The sequence below is a fragment of the Haliotis asinina genome, chromosome 4, assembly GCF_037392515.1.
Source record: "Haliotis asinina isolate JCU_RB_2024 chromosome 4, JCU_Hal_asi_v2, whole genome shotgun sequence".
Taxonomy (NCBI): Eukaryota; Metazoa; Mollusca; class Gastropoda; order Lepetellida; family Haliotidae; genus Haliotis; species Haliotis asinina.
Genome location: NC_090283.1, coordinates 11,521,481 through 11,539,990, shown reverse-complemented (window position 1 = coordinate 11,539,990; position 18,510 = coordinate 11,521,481). Strand labels below are relative to the sequence as shown.

At 40.3% G+C, this 18,510-nt stretch overlaps 1 protein-coding gene across 2 annotated transcripts in view; it reads right to left on the bottom strand.

Moving 5' to 3' along the window:
- Positions 1-5,884, bottom strand: part of LOC137281273 (IQCJ-SCHIP1 readthrough transcript protein-like) — a 234,357-nt gene extending 228,473 nt beyond the window's left edge. For both annotated transcript variants that reach the window (XM_067812433.1, XM_067812432.1), the window contains exons 1-2: positions 5,810-5,884; positions 3,470-3,633 (exon numbers count right to left, since the gene is read on the bottom strand). In XM_067812433.1, coding sequence (XP_067668534.1) covers positions 3,470-3,580 — 111 coding nt within the window. In that variant the 5' untranslated portion in view covers positions 3,581-3,633; positions 5,810-5,884. The remainder of the gene's footprint in view (positions 1-3,469; positions 3,634-5,809) is intronic.
- Positions 5,885-18,510: the final 12,626 nt, after the last annotated feature.

Below are 18,510 nucleotides of genomic sequence, written 5' to 3'. Positions count from 1 at the left end.
TCGTAACTTTTCTTGTAGCATTCCTACATCCTGTGTTAGAGCACAGCAGGTACGAATGCTTCGAAAAAAGTTACAAGGTCTAAGGCTCACGAGAGTTTCATGAAACAGGGCCCAAGGTTCAATTCCCACTTGAGTATAATATGCAAAGCCCATTTCTAGTGTCCTGCATCTTAATATCATGATATTGCTTCAATACTGTTAAACACTGCACAAAACTAAACTGACACTGTTCGCTTGTTACTCTGGTACAATGACGTGATACTATTTAGAGTTCGGTGGGACTTACAAAATTACCCAGTCGCTGACTCTCAAAAATGAAAACACATGTAAAATACAGACATTTGACCTAAGCAATATATGCTTAGGGCTTTCCGTTGACCCGTTTACTATTACCACCTTGCTGGAATACATCATCCTGGAATATTCATTAAAAATACTATTTTCCATGACTGTTTACTCACTATTATGAATAATGGTGTCCCGCATGTGTATCACTCAGAAGTGATTGTGCAGAAAAGAAACATTCAGAATCGTTGAAATACAAACTTTTTGAGATAAAAGTTCAAACGGTACATGCAAATGTTTACTTTTGTGATTTGGTAAGTCATGTTCTAACTGGTAAAATTAATGTTGCACCTTCTACAAGGGCTTGTTAGACATGTATAGCAGAGTAACAATTAACAGAGAGCCTAAATATAATGAAACTGAGCTGGTCCCTTGATGTTTGATGAGAAAGTGTTTTCGACTTTCACCATATCTGATGAATGATTCAGTGATGCTGATCAAAGAACTCTCATTTTAACAAGGATCTGAGGAAGTTCTCTCACGCAGTACTTGTCAATTGGAGTATCATCATCTTTGTAAAACAAATATTTAATTATGTTCTGCTGAACACATTGTCACATAACCACTCAGTAAATATATTAAAAGTTTCTATTCTTAGAGGAAACACTGGTCCTGCTGTCCAACCTGTCCAACAAGTTAATAAACATCAATTAGGTAACCATAGATTTCAAACAAATCAATCAAGCAAATCTAATCAAACTGATTACAAATGATCCAGTACAGGTTAATTAATAGCAATTAACTAATTACAGGTAACAAAAAGCAATTACAGCTAAGCACAAGTGGTTCAATGAGTAAATTACATAACTCTAATGAATGATAGTATGTTGGCAAGGTACACTGGCTTTTGTCCACATCATGTTGTAATAGGTGGCCTCTTTAAATGAATTAGGTTTACCAGTATTGAAGGTGAATCACAATATGTTAGACTGTGTGAGTGACCATGGTTTTAAGCCACTTTCAGCAGTATACCAGCAATATCAGCGTGGGGGACACCAGGAAAGGGCTTCACACATTGCACCTATGAGGGGAAATGAATCGGTGTCTTCAGTGTGGCTAGCAAATGTTTCAACCACTAGGCTACACCACTGATCTGGTGCGTAAGAATCACAATGACTTTTAAAAACTGGACAAATGTAACATGTCATTTTTGGCATTGTATAGTTAGAAGGTTCACATGAGAAATACATGACCTGGACCACCAGGTGTTTCAATACAAGTTTCTGGAAGACACAGTTGCTGAGTCAGTGAGATCAGCACTAAATAGGGCTGGGTGGGGTCCATATTTTCAACCCGTGAACCACAACCCCTATTACCCTACACTACCCAGATACCTGATATTTTAATTCCTGACATCAAATTTACAACAAATGGCAATTTATTCTTCAGCTTGGAAGCTAAAAGAGAGAGTTTTTTACCAGTACCAGCCCGAGCGCTAAAACTACCTTGTGTCAATGTTAAGGTATGAGAATTACTGTCACCTTAGCGCTAAGATCTCCTTGCACAATTGCACCTTGGTGATTAGGTGAATGAATGTGTGTTTGAATGTTGGATGTGACTCCATTTAAATCAAGTACTACAGTCTGTACTTTCCTCAGAAAGTGTAATCACAAATATAACACATGCTACACACTGTGCATGCTTCATACTGGATGACAGGCTGACATATCAGACGAATCCACTTTGGTGAAATCTATTAATCTATGTTACGGTACCAACAACATAAACAACATTTGGCCTCCATGTTTGCAGAGACCAGAGACTACACAGAAAGTCCATCTTCTCTTTATTATTTAAACACTTCACACTTATTTTCTCATAATTAAATTTTTATTGTGTTCATTAAAATTCTGGCAGTCTGATTGGTAAACTGGGAACATTTCTTTTGATTTCTAAATCTAAAAAAATAAGCCACTCCCACCGAACCGGACTACTTTCAGACCTGAGGAATGTCGGGGAATTCCTTTAGACAGAGATGGAATTCCCTTGCACTCGGGTACCCTAATGAACTTTGAACAAACATTGAAGTGATACATTGTGGTTAACATAAACAAATAACTCAAACTTTTTTCGTGAACGGTAATAACGTTGTAACGCCTCGACAAGAGCATGCGCACATCATTTCATGGCATCGCGATCCCAGTCACATCACAACCTCTTTCCACTTGCGCAAATACTGCTGCCACTAACAATCTCAGTTCCACTAACTTCATGTCATCTAACTTCAACTTTTCAAACTGTGTCTTTCAATTCGCTGGTAATAATTCAAATGTTTGAACTTGAAACTTTGCCAGTACCGGAACGCATCATGTTCCGCTCTGATTCGCCACCCGATGTTAGCTTGGTTGATTGACAGCTGTTTGAGGGTGCTGTATGGTGATTGGCTAATGGTTTGGTAGGCGTGTCATTTTATGTAAATGAGTCATGTCACGCCATTACCGAATTCTTACACCGAAAATGTTAATTAGTGGTAACAAAGATAAATGTTTCGATGAATTTGATTATGTTTAAATAAAGTATTGTTGAAAGCCTGTAGTATTTGTTGTTGAATTTAATTATAAGGATTGACTGTGTATTTCTTTCATTGCACTGAGGTATGAAACTAAAAACCAATGTGCAAACTTTTGTAAGAATCCGCTACACGGATTCATACAGTTTGCACATTGGTTTTCAGTTTCCTACCTCAATGCAATGAAAGAAACACACAGTCAATCATTAATTAAATTTTGTTGGCATTTCTGTTATTATTCAAATCCACAAAATAAAGGTTTTCAGGATCACAAAATCAAATATAAACAATGAGTATTTTATAATTGGTGACTGACCGCTTGGGCTTGTTGAATTTAAGCCACAAACACAAAAATAACAAATAACAACACCCTGCAAACATCGTAAAACTGATTGTTGTTCACTTGTTGTTAAACACCTCTTTCAACAATATGATGGCAGCATGTACATAACAGACATAACCCAGTGATTAACATCATGAGCATCAATCTACATCCTTTGGATTTGATGACATGCATACAATGCTCCCATCGATTCAAACCATAATGTCCATCGATCAGCCAGGGAACAATGTTCAGCAAAAATCTCATAGAAGGACAAGGGACAAGATACCTACTTGCATAGCCCGTCTGTTGCGGCCCATCCTATCGTCCCTCATCTGCTGGTAGTCTGGCTGGTCCAGCTCTGGCTGTGGACCCATGTCCAGGGATGGATACAACTCCGCCATTCTCACTCAAAAGTGCCTGTTAGTATTCCACTAGTATATCCATGTGGCTAAATCTGAAAAAATAACTTAAATGAAAGGACTCTGAGTACATGTATTAACTGGAAGTAGAGCCATTGAAATATTACACAGACAATTTTCAGAAACATCACTAAAGACGTTCTTCATGACAGGGAGAGATAAAACGCTTTTTCAGGGTAATGTGCATCCAGTAAACCTTTCACTGAGTAGCTGCATTTATCTTGGCCCTAGGCATATCTTAGTTCCAACACTGATGAAACCCACAAGCTAATGAAAACCTAGAAACATAAGGCTAAATAAAAAAAGTTTCTTGGGCATCAGGACATCACTTTTTTGTGCTCATAACAATTTTTTATTGACATTTAAAAAGAATGATTTTGGCTGCATCCCGATCATCCATATGTCCACTATCAGAATGAGTGTCTGGAAGGAAGGGTGTGACTGAACCTACAACTCATTAACACGTGCTAAACCTCCCAAGCTGTATTTCTGAGAGAGAAAAATACTCATCACTTTTTTCAATCAAAATTTTTCATAAAAAAGTCCTTCTGCCCTTGTCACTTCCTAAAACAATGTGCCCAAAAAAATTTAATTTTTTTGTGCAACTTAACTGGAACCAACATGGCCAAGGGAGGTAACTCTGCACAGCCAATTGTAACACTTTGTACACCTTGGCAATGATGCATATTGAGTTTTTGGTATTAAACCCAGTAGTCAGCAACAATTCAGATATATCACATAAGCCTGTAAATAATCAAGTCTGGATGAGGGAAACTAATGACTGAAAACATGAATGATGGGACACAATATTCGGCCATGCCAACCTAAGCCAAGTCACCATGGTTGGTAGTCCTCTTCTTGCAGATGGCTCTTACTTCTCCCCAAACTGACATCATGAGACAAGTCTCTTCAAAAACTGCCTCTTTGTCTTTCCCTGTCATGTTTTATTTCTTCATATTATACAACATATTTCTGTTGATGTGGGAATGTATATTGTTACCTATTTGTATATGTCTCAAAAATCCATTTGCATAATTTATTCATTTATTTTTCATCTACAAGTGTGTATTAAATACTTTCCCTTTTTATCCTGAAATAAACTAAGAGGCTCGGCGAATACAGCCTTACGAGGGACTGATAAAACCCTGTATTTCCCTCGACATGATGTGATAACTTATATTGTATGGATCTTTTGATAAAATCTGATTGTATACCACTTAGTTTATTCAGGATAAAAAGAGAAAGTATTTAATACACACAAAAATCATGTCCATGTAACTTGTAGACGACAAAAGACATATGAAAAATAAATGAACAAATTATGCCAATGGATTTTGAGACTTCGCGTTGTCACCGAGGCGTAGCGGGGTGATATGACTGTAGCAGGAGTACACAACTTTTATACTCCTGCTCGCGGATCGTGATGGATGTACATCGTATTTTATTAGAGTCACGTGGACCAATCAAAACTCGACATTCTTACATGAGGCTAGATGTAGTACGTAATTGGCTGACATGCTGAGGGACTGTTTTTTGAGGGGAGGGGATTTTGTTTGATTGGTCTTAAGACAGTTTCACATTTTGACACCCCACCCCACCGACTTTTTCAATACCAACACCTCAACAGAATAAATACCAACTCAATAAATAATGCAAAAACTGATGAAATTAAAAACTATTCTCACGTTTTTACGTCACTTCCCTCAACCACAATTTAAAATATTTCTTTTAATTCACCTGTCCTAAAACTGACAAATGACAAGCCCAAAATCGAATAGATACACGTATTTACTTATTCAGAAAAATACCTACAACTTATAACAAAGAAGGGTTCAGTTCACAGCCCCAGGGTTGCTCGCCATGAAAATATGCATTTATCTTGTCATGTGTTTTTTATGAGAACTTGTTCCGAGTATTTCTCAATCACGCTCGCAGCGTGAGTGACAATATGTTCTGAACACCCCAGGCATCCTAAAGCATCAGAGACACAAACAATGTTACATCTGTCTTTGTGTCGGGGGCAGCATCACAGAACGGTTGTTGACAACAGTTCCTATACTCAGCATCGGAATCCTGCCAAGGAATCCCAAATATTCCACCGTTTACCAACCACAAAAACAAACCCGCTGTATGACTCATCACAAATAGCACTTTCTGGTTGTTTTGGTTCATAATATGTGTTAAAATGCGACAAAACCATGTCATACAAACCCGCGTCTATTCTCCAGCTTCGGCTGTCAACTGGGCACGTGTGTATTGAACGGTCGCGATGATAATGACAACAACGATGGCTGACTTACCGCAACGACAAGCAGAGCTAATGTTTCTTAGCAGGTGCCTGTGGTAGTTTCGAATCTAATGGCGCCAAATATGAAATTGGCAAGAGTAAATAAAGAGTGAATAGGCAACAAAATACACATAATGTAATCGGTGATCTACCACTGGAATCGACAACGGAGCAGTGGTGTCGAAGTACTTAGTCCTACTTATATGTTTGACAAATAAATAAACTCGTACTATCTGAGTAAGTTAGTTTTACGCCTCTCTCTACTGTATCCCAGCTATCGTTCTGTAAATAATCGAGCCTGGACGAAACAATCCAGTGATCAATATCATGAGCATCGATCTACGCAACTGGGATACGATGACACGTGCACAAGTGTAGGTCAATTTAGCGGATTAAGATTTCATAAATCCCAAATATGACATATGTTGCAAGATTTCATAGTTTAACAAAGACAATTATGACCAAACGTTGAGTCCCTGGTAACAATCACCTTCAGTTGAACTAGAATACTCACTGTTTTTCCTGCGCCAGATTCCATTATAGTGCGATATGTTTTAAGTAGAGACCGAAAGGAGATTCGGGCTAACTATACAGTCGTAAATCCCAGCCCTCAACTATACTTCTGCGTTACAGGTAAAAGAATTGGGAATCGGGGGTGATTCCGGGTTGGAACTGCATGAGTGAGTGAGTTTAGTTTTACGCCGCTTTTCAGCAATATTCCAGCAATATCAAGGCGGGTACACCAGAAAATGGGTTTCACACATTGTACCCATGTGGGGAATCGAACCCGGGTGTTCGGCGAGACGAGCGAACGCTTTAACCATTAGGCTACCCCCACCGCCCTGGAACTGCATGGCCCGAGGAAGCTATGTTGTCTGTAACTAACACTAGACCAGTTGGGTGTGGGGGGTAAGGCTCAGTGAGTACAGGGCAGATACTGACGCGCACGCACGCACACATGCACACATGCACGCACACACACACACACACACACACACACACACACACACACACACACGCACGCTGGCAGTACACGCGTGGCCAGCTACCAGCTTAAAAGCCGAATATTTGCTTAACATCGAACGTTGTGAATGTTATCAAATGGTGGACGATCGGGCACGACTGGGGGTGGGGAGGGTTGTCCACAGTAAGAAAGACCACAAAGTACTGGTGCACCAGAACTTTTGCAAAATATTCAAAAGAGAAAATCTGTGCTTTTGCCAAGAACTGACTTTGGCTCTGTGTGGGTTCTGTATTTTTCATCGCGTTATTTTTCAGCTTTACAAGCTGAATTTGCATTTTGGATGATTTGTTCCTCTAAGTCTATACCGAAAAGTATCCGAATCTGTCAATTTTTTTCTTGCTTTGCTGTAACATAATACAATTATAACAGTGACCTTGTCAATCAATGGTGAAGATGTAAGGAGCCAAGAGCAGAGAAGCGTCGTAAAATATCAACGCACTGAAGTAAGCCATAGCATAGCCGTAATCAATGCATGCAAGGGTATTCGGGTATCTTGATGGTGGAAGCATGTACGGAGCTCAGCAGCTTGACCATGATGTACTGGATCATGGAAAAGATATTTAATAATCAGTCAAAAAGGATACGCGGAAAATATGTCAACATACATATGTCCGTGCCTCCCAAATGTGGATATGTGAACGTGCCGTTGGCACGCTGGGTGTGGGAACATCAGTAACTGAACCGAGTGACTAAGCGACAATTCCTTTGTTGTGATTAATCTAGATTTACCCTCAGAATCGCTGATGGTAGGATGAGAGTGGCTCTTGGCGACGTCGGAACGTTGTGCCAAGTGTCGTACAGAAAGTTGATGGGACGGAAGCGTCATGGTTTGGGGTGCTTTCTGTGGGATTGTACATTCCTTATTTCTCCATATCCATGGGAACCCTAGTGCTGCAGGTTAGTTAAAACGATCAGGTACTAGTCCCCGAAGCTATTCCATTCTTGGCAGCACATGGTCCAGGTGTGCACTTCCAACATGACAACGCCAGACACCATACGGGTCCTCCTTGTCCAGGAAGTACCTGCAGAAAGCAGGAATCGACGTTTTTACTGGCCATCAAGGTCACCTGATCTCAGTCCACTCGAGCATATCTGGGATGCACGTGGCATACGTCTGTACACTATCAGAAACCAACCCCAGAATTTGCAGGATCTCCGTGCTGCTTTGCAGGAACAATGACTCCGACTCCCAAATAATGTGTTGACACGCCTCCGATAGTCCATGAGGAGACGCCGCTTAGCAGGCGTGAACGCACGGAGTGGAAAAATTCTTGTGTCTTTTCTTTTATGCATTTGTGTCAGACACAGCTATGTACATAGGGATTTTATTATTTTAATGTTTTCTGTTCTGTATATGTATATCTGTAGACTACTTAATAGATCATGTGTCCCTCAAGCCCATAACAAACCCAGGCCATGACGTGCTCAACTGATTGGCCAAGCTAACCTTCCAAGTTAAACCCTTTGTCTAACAGCCTGCACTCTGCACAGTCACTACACAGACATGTTCACAGAGACACTTGACAAATCAGGTTAGTTTAATATGTCTCTGTATATTTATATCATTGCACCTATATGTTGTGATACGTTAAATATGTTCTGCTAAAGTAAACTAGGCGTTTGATATTGTCTAAATGTCATCTATTATCTATAAACATAAATATGCAAAACCAAGCTTAGCAGTTGTAAGGTTTTTTTGGTAACTACTAACAACTTTTCTATATCTTTACTCTTGCGTGCATGAGATATTTAAGTCTGAATGTGTTGTAGAAAAGTCATATTTTAATTCTGTTGCTTAGGTATGTGTATACAATATGCACATATAACAGTTCATTATATTTTATTCAGATATATTCGGGATACAGATTGTTGCTGCGTTGTGTCATCACCCCAGTATCACCCACAGGGTAGGCTCATTGTTTATTGAATAATTCATTTCAGAGTTGTATTATTATCCTATGTATTCCATTAACTATATCCATTACATTAACAATTGTAATGTCAACGCGGGCCTGTAGTCATCGGAGTGCAACCCCCTTGTTCAAAAGGCTCGATCCGCACATGCATTCTGCAATCATTTGAAAATCCTACCCAGGTCTTCGGTGTGATGGGCTAGCACCACTATTCCTTCCTCACCTGAACAGGAATGTGTCGTTTTAATATAAGTTATTTGTACAAACAAATGTGAAATCGGGTTTGAATGGGTGTGCATTTCGAGCTGGTGTTCGCCAATTCTGTCACGCGATGTCATGGTTACGAATATGAACCAATAGGAACTCACTTCCGGTGCACGAGTTTTTCATGCGCGTTTATTCAGAAAGGAAGCAGACGTGAGGAGTATTAGAACGCTGGCCCGTACATTTCAAATCGGATACAACCAACGGGTAAGGATATATTACTATGGCTACTTATTATTAATATGCCTACAACTTACACCCTACAGTTAACGTTAAATTTAAAATGTAGTCAGGGCCGTGCGTCATTATGAAAGTCACGTGAATTTTGAGGTGTGGTTGAAAATACCGACAGTGTAACTATATTCAAATAACATCGTTGTGTAGATACATTGTACAACATAACCCCAAATTGCCATTCTAACGTATAGGCAAGAGTTCCTAGCATTCCCCCATCCAAAATAATATTCATAAATTGATGTGTATTGGAATTATTAAAGCAGCACCACAATTACTGGAGGACTCACAAAAAGAACGGACCCTTCCCCCGCCAAATTAAGTACAATATATAGGATTGAACCACTTAGTGTTACCTCAGTTAAGCTGCTACAGAAAGCATATGGGGTGACGGAAAGAACTCTTTCCCCCTTTTTTTCAGGATAGGTATTGGTGGGTGGGTTTTTATACCAAAACATCTCTAAAAACTATGTTTAAACATTCTGGAAAGGGCGGCCATTCACAGCGTACAAATTCCTCCCGTGAAAACATTTGATAAAACTGCAAAACAATGATTCATAAGGATTTGACATAAACATACCGGTGTAAACTATTCACTCAGTTACTAAAACTGGACTCACGTTATAATTTTCCTTGGTACGTGATTCCCCTGAATTGATTTAGTTCACTTGGAAAATCACTAGTAACACTTTTTACCCCATTTCAACATGTCAGCCCTTGTGTATCGATCGAATTCAAACGCGAAAGTGCGATACATACGCTGAAGCGGCCGTAAAATGTCTTGGCAACTTTTCCATCTACGACAATCACTGTCAAATGTAAGTCGAGAGTTTGTGTGTGCAATAGATATCATTTGCACGTGGGTGCCCCGGAAAGCATCTTATAATTAAGACCTTCTGTCGCCCAATCAATAAACAACTGAAATGTGGATAACAATGGAAAAAGTCACATGAGACAACTTGGTGTAAAACTGTCATCCGTGGACCATATTTATTATTTGACAAGTCTAGTCTAGTCGTATAATTCATGACATTATTGTTAATGCCAAGAATCAAATCACAATATATTAAAAATGAAAACTACACGTGAATGGTAAAGAAACGTGGGAAAATATATATTTAAATATTCTTTGTTGTTATTTTGTTGGTTGTTTACACCTGGTTTATTCAGGGCAGCTCCTCTACCATTGATCACACGTTTTAGGATATTACTGACCAACGTCGCTGGTTTCTCGGCTTCGCGCAGAATTTCAGAGTCAATGTGCGTGTTTGTCTCTTTCGATCTTGCAGTTCAACATGGTACAGAACTTTTCACTGCTTTGTAGAGTATAACAAATGCAAGCTGAATTACACTAGTGAGAAGTTTACTTCCCTTTTTCATGATATGCAGTTGTAGTATAAACGTTTATACAAAAGAAAAAGAATGCACAAATAGAAAAAACACACAACCTTTTAAACACAGCACAGCCTATGTATTCATAGGGATGCAGCGTCTCAAATCATAGTATTACATGTATCTTATCTGGACATGTCTAGATTTCCCGGATGTAGTAAACCTCCCGTCTGACTGGGATATTTTAAGATTACACGATGCCATTTAGAAAGTGGTCAAATGCAACATATGTCATATTTGGGATTTCACTTTCTTAGTAAAGTACAAATTCTAGTACTTTTTTTTTCGTTTGAGTCCCATCCGGGATTCGAAGTCGCGGTGGCTGAGCGGACTAGGCGGCTGACTTTGTGTGCTGGCGATTAGGTGCCTCACTCTGAGGGTGCGGGTTCGAATCCCGGATGGGACTCAAACGAAAAAAGTACTAGAATTTGTACTTTACTAAGAAAGTGAAATCCCAAATATGACATGTTGGGATATTTTAAAATTCATACTGTGTTCCCATCAAATTCTGACTACTTAGCGATATATCTGTATATAGGTGTTGCATTTCCAGCAGAAAGCTGATTAGAAAACTAAACGAAGTACGTTCCTGGTTAAACCCTTTAACCACGTGGTGACATATCATAAGACAATGCAGCTTTATTAATGTCCGGCTTAACACCTATCGAGATGTCATGTACCCAATGCAGCTGAAGTCATCATGAACACTTCGTGTTTTTTGCGACTTGCGAGGTTTATCAACTGAGTCATGATTAATTTGAATTTAGACTACAATATGTTGTAAACAAAACATGCCCTGGACAATATGTTACAACAAATCAGCTGCAACAGTCCATTCCCATTTAGGCTTCTGTGGGAACTAGTACTAACTGATAAACATGCACTGGGTCATCGGAATTGTGACTGGGGAAACAACGATAAGGTACGTAAATCAATTTATCATCCAAAACCGTGTACTGCAGGAGACAGATTTTGTACAATGACAGTAATCATTGACTGTGTATTCAATTTTTATTCAAATCATATTGCTGCTGCGGGGGTCCTTCAGGTAAATGTGGTTTAAGCTTCGCTTCTCGCATTCAAACTCTTATTCGATACCTATACTGAGATAAAAAATAATTGTTTCTCTGGCAAATCTTTTTCAAAAGTGACATGGGCGATAGGACTTTTATATATTTTTTAATATTTTTTTTTATAGAGAGAGGTACACATTTTAATTTTTCCCTCACATATACAGCTTGGAAGGTTCAGCACGATGTTAACGAGCTGTAGGCTCAGTCACATTCATTCTTACAGACACTCATTCCTACAATGGACAAATGGATGATCGGGACGCGGCAATGTATTTTTTTTTTAAATGGCAATAAAAAAATTGTTACGCGCACAAATAATGGTGACGCGCCGATGCCCAAGAAAAAACAATCTTATTTAGCCTAATGCATGAAGAAGGAAAGTTGACATAGCCCGAGGTTTACCCCATAAATATATTTCTGTCATGCTGACTTGAGATGCAAAAGTTATGTCCTGAAGCGGATGTAAAATCACTTCTCTATTTCTGTTCTTGTACCCATTGGAAGCAACGCTCAGTGAATATGGTCTTCATTCATCAAAAGGAGTGGGGTGGGGTACCCTAATGATTGAAGCGTCCGCTGGTGACGTTGAAGACCTGGATTCGACTCCCCACATGGAGACAATGTGTGAAGCCCATTTCTGGTGTCCCCGCCATGATAATGCTGAAATATTGCTATAGGCGACGTAGAACCATACTCACTCATCAATGCCGTGTCTTGCCCAAACATCAGTCCTTGAAGTATAAACAACACATTCTAGAGAACGTACCCACCTTCCGCTGACTTAGCACGTTTTCTGCTGACTTAGCACGTTTTCATGGTCAAATGTTTTCAGCTTTTTAAAATGTGTTTTGATAGTTTGACACGTGAAATAATCCACCAGTGAAAAAGTATGGTTTTCTTTAAAGGTCTGTGATTCACCCGTTCTTTCGATTCAGAAAATACGTAAGTAGGATATTTTATGGTCAGCAGGCAACTGAAATACGTGGGAATTTGACATGAAGCACAATAAAAACGTAACGAATGAATGTACCGTACAGTCTATATATTGTCTGAACGTAAAACGAATCAACATTCTTGCTGCAAGAACCATAACAACTCAATCAGAATATAATATTTTTCTAACCCGAACAGTTTCATATCAAATTAGACCAGTGAAGGTCTACACGTGGTAGAACAGACCTTCAGCAACCCATGCTTGCCATAAAAAGCGACTATGCTAGTCGTAAGAGGCGACTACCGGGATCGGGTGGTCAGGCTAGCTGACTTGGTTGATACATGTCCTTGGTTCCTAAATGCGCAGATCGATGCTCATGTTGTAGATCACTAGATTGTCTGGTCCACACTCGATTATTTACAGACCGCCACCATATAGTTGGAATATTGCTGAGTGCGGAGTAAAACTCACTCACTCACTTCAAATAGGAAAAGGATAAATTCATATCCATTGGTAAAGACGCAAACTAACAACTAGCCTGTGAATTGACAGAAAATAAAGTTCATAGTATAAACAAATAATAAAATAAAATGAATTGAGCCCTGAGACTTTCTTCATTTTCAAGCTGTGGAAATCTATAGACATGCCACATTTTCCAGACTTGCATGGGTTTTCTTGGACATATTTCCTTCACGGTGTGTATGACAGCCTATTAAAGACGATGTGCTTTCTGAAACAATCTTCTGAATTCCTCATCTCATGAAATGAGTCAGTTGAACAGAATTGATTCCATTGACTGACAGACTGCGAGTAAATGTAATAACATGTCTCACCAAACAGACTAAACTAGATGTCGTATGGTTCTTTTTATCACGAATTACCTGACGAATCGTATATTAGCGTACATTTGATAGGTTGAAAACCTCTAACGTGGCGACACATGTCGGTGTATGGCGCAATGGTGTAGCCTAGCAGTTAATGCGTTCGCTCGTCACGATGAAGACGCCGGTACGATTTCCCTCATGTGCCCATTTCTGGCGTCCCGCCGTAGTGATATTGCTAAAAGCGGCGTAAAACAACCTACTCAGCCACAGGTCTGTGTACCAACTCCAGATATCACAGAACCGAAGTGACTTTGTGAACAGTGCTTCAGTTTATCAACACCTTCATAATATAGTCATATACATGTATACTATTCAGAACACGACTAGGATTTTGTAAGCATAAAAACACCATACCACAAGTAGAAAGTGGCATATGCCGATGCACAGTGCTTGGGTAAACCAAAGGGGTTCTCAGTTTCACAATAAACGAACTGCAATCTGGGGAACGATATGCCCGATTCTGACAGAATTGTTATCACGTCGTTATGAGAGAGCACAACATTCCTATGGAAGATCTCCATTAAATGCTGGCACTTACGCCCCATGGGCCCATGGGATGTCGTTTGACAATAGAAGAATTTGGCACATGCAAGAAACTGTGTTTTGTAGCAAACGTGTGTGAGCCAAATGGGTCGTGGAATTCATGGTCGACAGATTTCCTCCATATGGCGATCGGAGAAGGGCCGAGTTAGAACTGGTCTTCAGCAAACCGCCGTCAAATAGCTGGACGATTACTTAGTGCGGCGTAAAACTCACTCCACCACCTGGCGACAAGACAGAACTCCTGGATGCAGCATGACGTCATCATTTCGTAACTGCCTACATACCCAGAAATTACCTGCGGAACGTCAATGGCGTTTCTACTCACAGTTTCTGTAGTGTCTAGTCGTCAACGTAAGACTGTTCTCTCGCTCAGTCATGATTTGGGGTGGGTTCACGGAGAGCTGGAAGAAGAACGGGTATCCATTTCTTGCAGTGGGTCGCTATAACTGTATTTGGCCTTTTCAGCAAATTGGAAGTTTACCTTTTAAATAGTAGTATTAATAGGGAAATAAATCCTTTATATACTAATTATCATGATATAGCTGTATTGTCCCAGCAAAAGGTTTTCGGGGTTTCACCTAGCCCGAGAAAACTAAATTACATATAAACAAACGTGAACCAAAGTAGACTAAATCCCTAGACGGCCGAGATGTCTGAACATCGGTTACTACGACTGTCCGATTGTCCGTGGTCACATGGGCTCAATTTCCAGAAAGTCATGCTATGCTGGACTCTCCCTGTGAAGAATGTGGTCAGTAGATATAGGGGGTGTATTTTGCTGGCCAATATGTTCCGAGTAGCGGGGATAGTATAACCCTCCGCATTCATGGTGAAGTGTAAGAATGAGTTGAGGCTGCTGTCCACACCCAAAGATACCCCCGTAGAAAAGCATTTGTGTCAGCCGAGGTCGTCTAGACGCCCGATCTTACGTATTCACATATAGGTGATTTGAAAATGAAAGTTCTATACAAGTGTAATACTGCTTTTATCATTATGTTTTTCAAAACATTCGGCACCCGTTAACTCAGCGTCGATATGCATGTGTTCATATTAGCACTATATAACCTAAAGCTTGGATTAATTCCTTTTTACATATTTGTTTAGAATCGACTGTTCCTTAGCTGTTTATATCATATGAGGGAAAAACTAAGAGATCACACGAATTCACAAGTGTTCCCGTATTTTTTTACAGGTTTCTTCACAAGCTAAGGATACATGTTTCTTTCCCCCGGTGTGTTTTATTCTCTGATTTCACGTTATATGTACTATTAATTCTACATTTTTTCTTTGCCTGGATTGCTGAAGGCCTTATTCTACCCCGGGATCTTCACGGGTCGGGGGACAATAAATGGGCTTCACACATTGTACCCATGTAGGCATTCGAACCCTGGTCTTTGTGTGACGAGCGAATCCTTTTACCACTAGGCTACCCGACCATCTTTTCACATCTTGAATGGCGAATCCTTGTCAGCTGAATCTTTCATTTTTTTATGCTAAAACGTAACAGTTACCTTTTAATTCCTATTTCGACAGTGATGTAACATCGGATTTTGACCCCTGCGCCTAACGATCTACTCTCTGACAACGGTGACAGCCAGCAGTGCGCTGGCAGGAGGCAAGGTCATTGTTATTCAGCGAGTACCTGCCACTGATGGGTATTACAGGTTGAAATGGTGATCTCGAGATAGGATTTAGTATAGACTTACCAGGCCCTGTCTTGTTGTATCTCAAGATACGTGCCCTTAAATATAAGCTACTCAAATGAAGTTACGGTCAAGTGAAAATTCTACATTATCACTTTGGTAGGTCTTTTAATGCCAAATAAGATCAGGAAATTCCTAGTTCTACTCCGATGGTCACGCCATCGTGAAAGTGGGGGATATGCAAACGTGGACTTTCTTCAACGTCTATCTTTCAGAGGCGACCCATGAGGATCCGATGTACAATAGGTCTTCAGCAACCCATGCTTGACCAGAATGGCGTCTATGCTTGTCGTAAGAGGCGACTACCGGGATAGGGTGGTCAGGCTCGCTGACTTGGTTGACACATGTCCTTGGTTTCCAGCTGGGCTGATCGATGCTCATGCTATTGATCACTGGAATGTCTGGTCCACACGCGATTATTTACAGACCGCCGCCATATAGCTGGAATATTCAAATTAAACTCATTCACTGGCCTTTCAGATGAGGAAGTGTGGTGGCTTGGTGGAAGAGTCATGGATCTCAGTGAACTGCTCGAACTACTGTGTATATTATCAACGGAAATTAGAATGATTTGCGTTACGTAAGTGAGGTTATTAGACCTCTGGAAATGCAGCTTCTTCATCAGCTTGACACATCGGTCGATGGCCGTCTATTTCACAGTAACAAAAAGTTCAAACGTGTGGATTACCCTGCATATTCACTTAGCTTGACACTTGGGAACTGAGCTTTATCACAATAACATAGATTCTCAAAGTGTTGGTCACTTGATTTTTTGGTCTAGGCTCGATTTTGTATAGACAGTCGCCAAACGGCTGGAGTATTCCTGAGTGCGGCCTAAAACAAAACAAATCGGCATCACCAGGTCCCCGTCGTCAATCTCCATGAAATAGCTCAACGACTATACTGTTTGGGTGGCAGTTCTTTCAACATTCGTAACAGCATGGGCAAATGTTGCTAGCAATGCTTCAACGCTATACAGTTACTAAAGACTGTTTTGTGTGAATCCTGTTTTAAGGAATACATGACTTCGGTCATCTGAGGTATGAAGGCGTGTCTCTCTCCTTAATGTTTTCGTGTGTATAAGGGTTTTTAATAGCTTAACAAGTCTGATTTGATTTAGTACCTTTCATCGTCGATAACTATAACGATATTTATTTGCCGAAATCTTCTACTGTGTTGTATGATACGGCTACACTCTTATCAGGTCGCAGCGGATGATTTTATTACGCTTCAGGTGGTTGCGTTTTGGTTCATGCCGTCATGTGGCTTTTCGCGAAGGCTGCAGGACACACATCGGCTGTTCGTGGTCAACATTCTCATGCTCGTATTTTCAACGACACCCTTTGTCCACCGGGCCCATGTTGGTGCCGGTTTACATTGCGTGTATGTTTGTTTGCTTGTCATTCACATCATCCAGAAATAACTCTGCTTCATGACAGCCACCTGTACAATCTACTCTGGGCCAGACAAACTTGTGACTCACACGTGAAACGATCAACGCCGTTGCGAACATTGACACGCACTCTGGTCAAATCACTGGGTCGCCCCACCTCTTACATGAACGTACCAAATAGATTGTTCGGATTTGTTTGTTTAAGTTCTTGTTATTTAATTGAAGTACGTAATTTGGTAAGTTTAGGATAAACGAAATACCCCACTCGGTGATTGCCAATGACTTCACTTTAGATAACTGTATAAGCAGCCAAATGCACAGGTTAGTATAGCTTGGCGGATTGTCCCCTGACGAACAAAGAAAGTGGATCGATGCCAAGATAGAATTAGCAGTACAAAGGATTTTCGCGAATAGTGCTTACCTCGTATGTAATGAACGGGCATAAATACGTCAACGATGTGAGAGCATTGTCGTAGAAGTAGTTACGGAATGAGGTGACCACTTACCCCAGATTTGTTATTACACGAATAGCCCGATTGTAAAACGCTGCCAATCTCCTCGAATCCTGGTGAAGGAAACCAGGACGTGTTACAACTGGCGGACTAAGTCAGTGGAGTCGACGACCTGAACCAGCCGCCCACAATGTGTATGACGTCACAATTGCCGCGTGTCAAAGTGACACCGACAGAAGTTGCATAACACGATTATCTGTCTGGTAACAGATACTTCGGTATTGAGTATGGTTTTATGCCGCATTTAGCAGTATTCCTGCAATACCATCACGAGGGACACCAGAAATGGTCTTCACACTTTGTACCCATGCGGGGAATAAAATCCGAGTCTTTGACGTGAAGATGTCTTCAGTGTGTTAAGTTCATTTCTTGTGTCCCGCTCGACCGTTGTTAACATCAGGCTGACACGCCCAAGAATACTGACAGCAAAAGAAACGCAACTGGTTTTCCCCCCCTTTTTTTTCAAATAGAAGACATAAACACAAACACTTACTTTTATGAGATTTTATTTTATTCGAAACTTGCGTTTCTTTTGCTGTTCAGTACATTACTAAATAGTGTTTAATTGGCCTTTAAACAGTTTACTGGTTCCCAATTGCGTAAAACTAAACTCACTCACTTACTTAAACAGTTTACTGTGATTGAAGTGTCATAAAATATGAATGCCGGATTCGAGAAGCCTTCCCTAAGTGGTTTGTTTCTCCTTCAGTATTAGAACAGTAAAACTCCAACTATACCATGACTCCCTGTAAATAA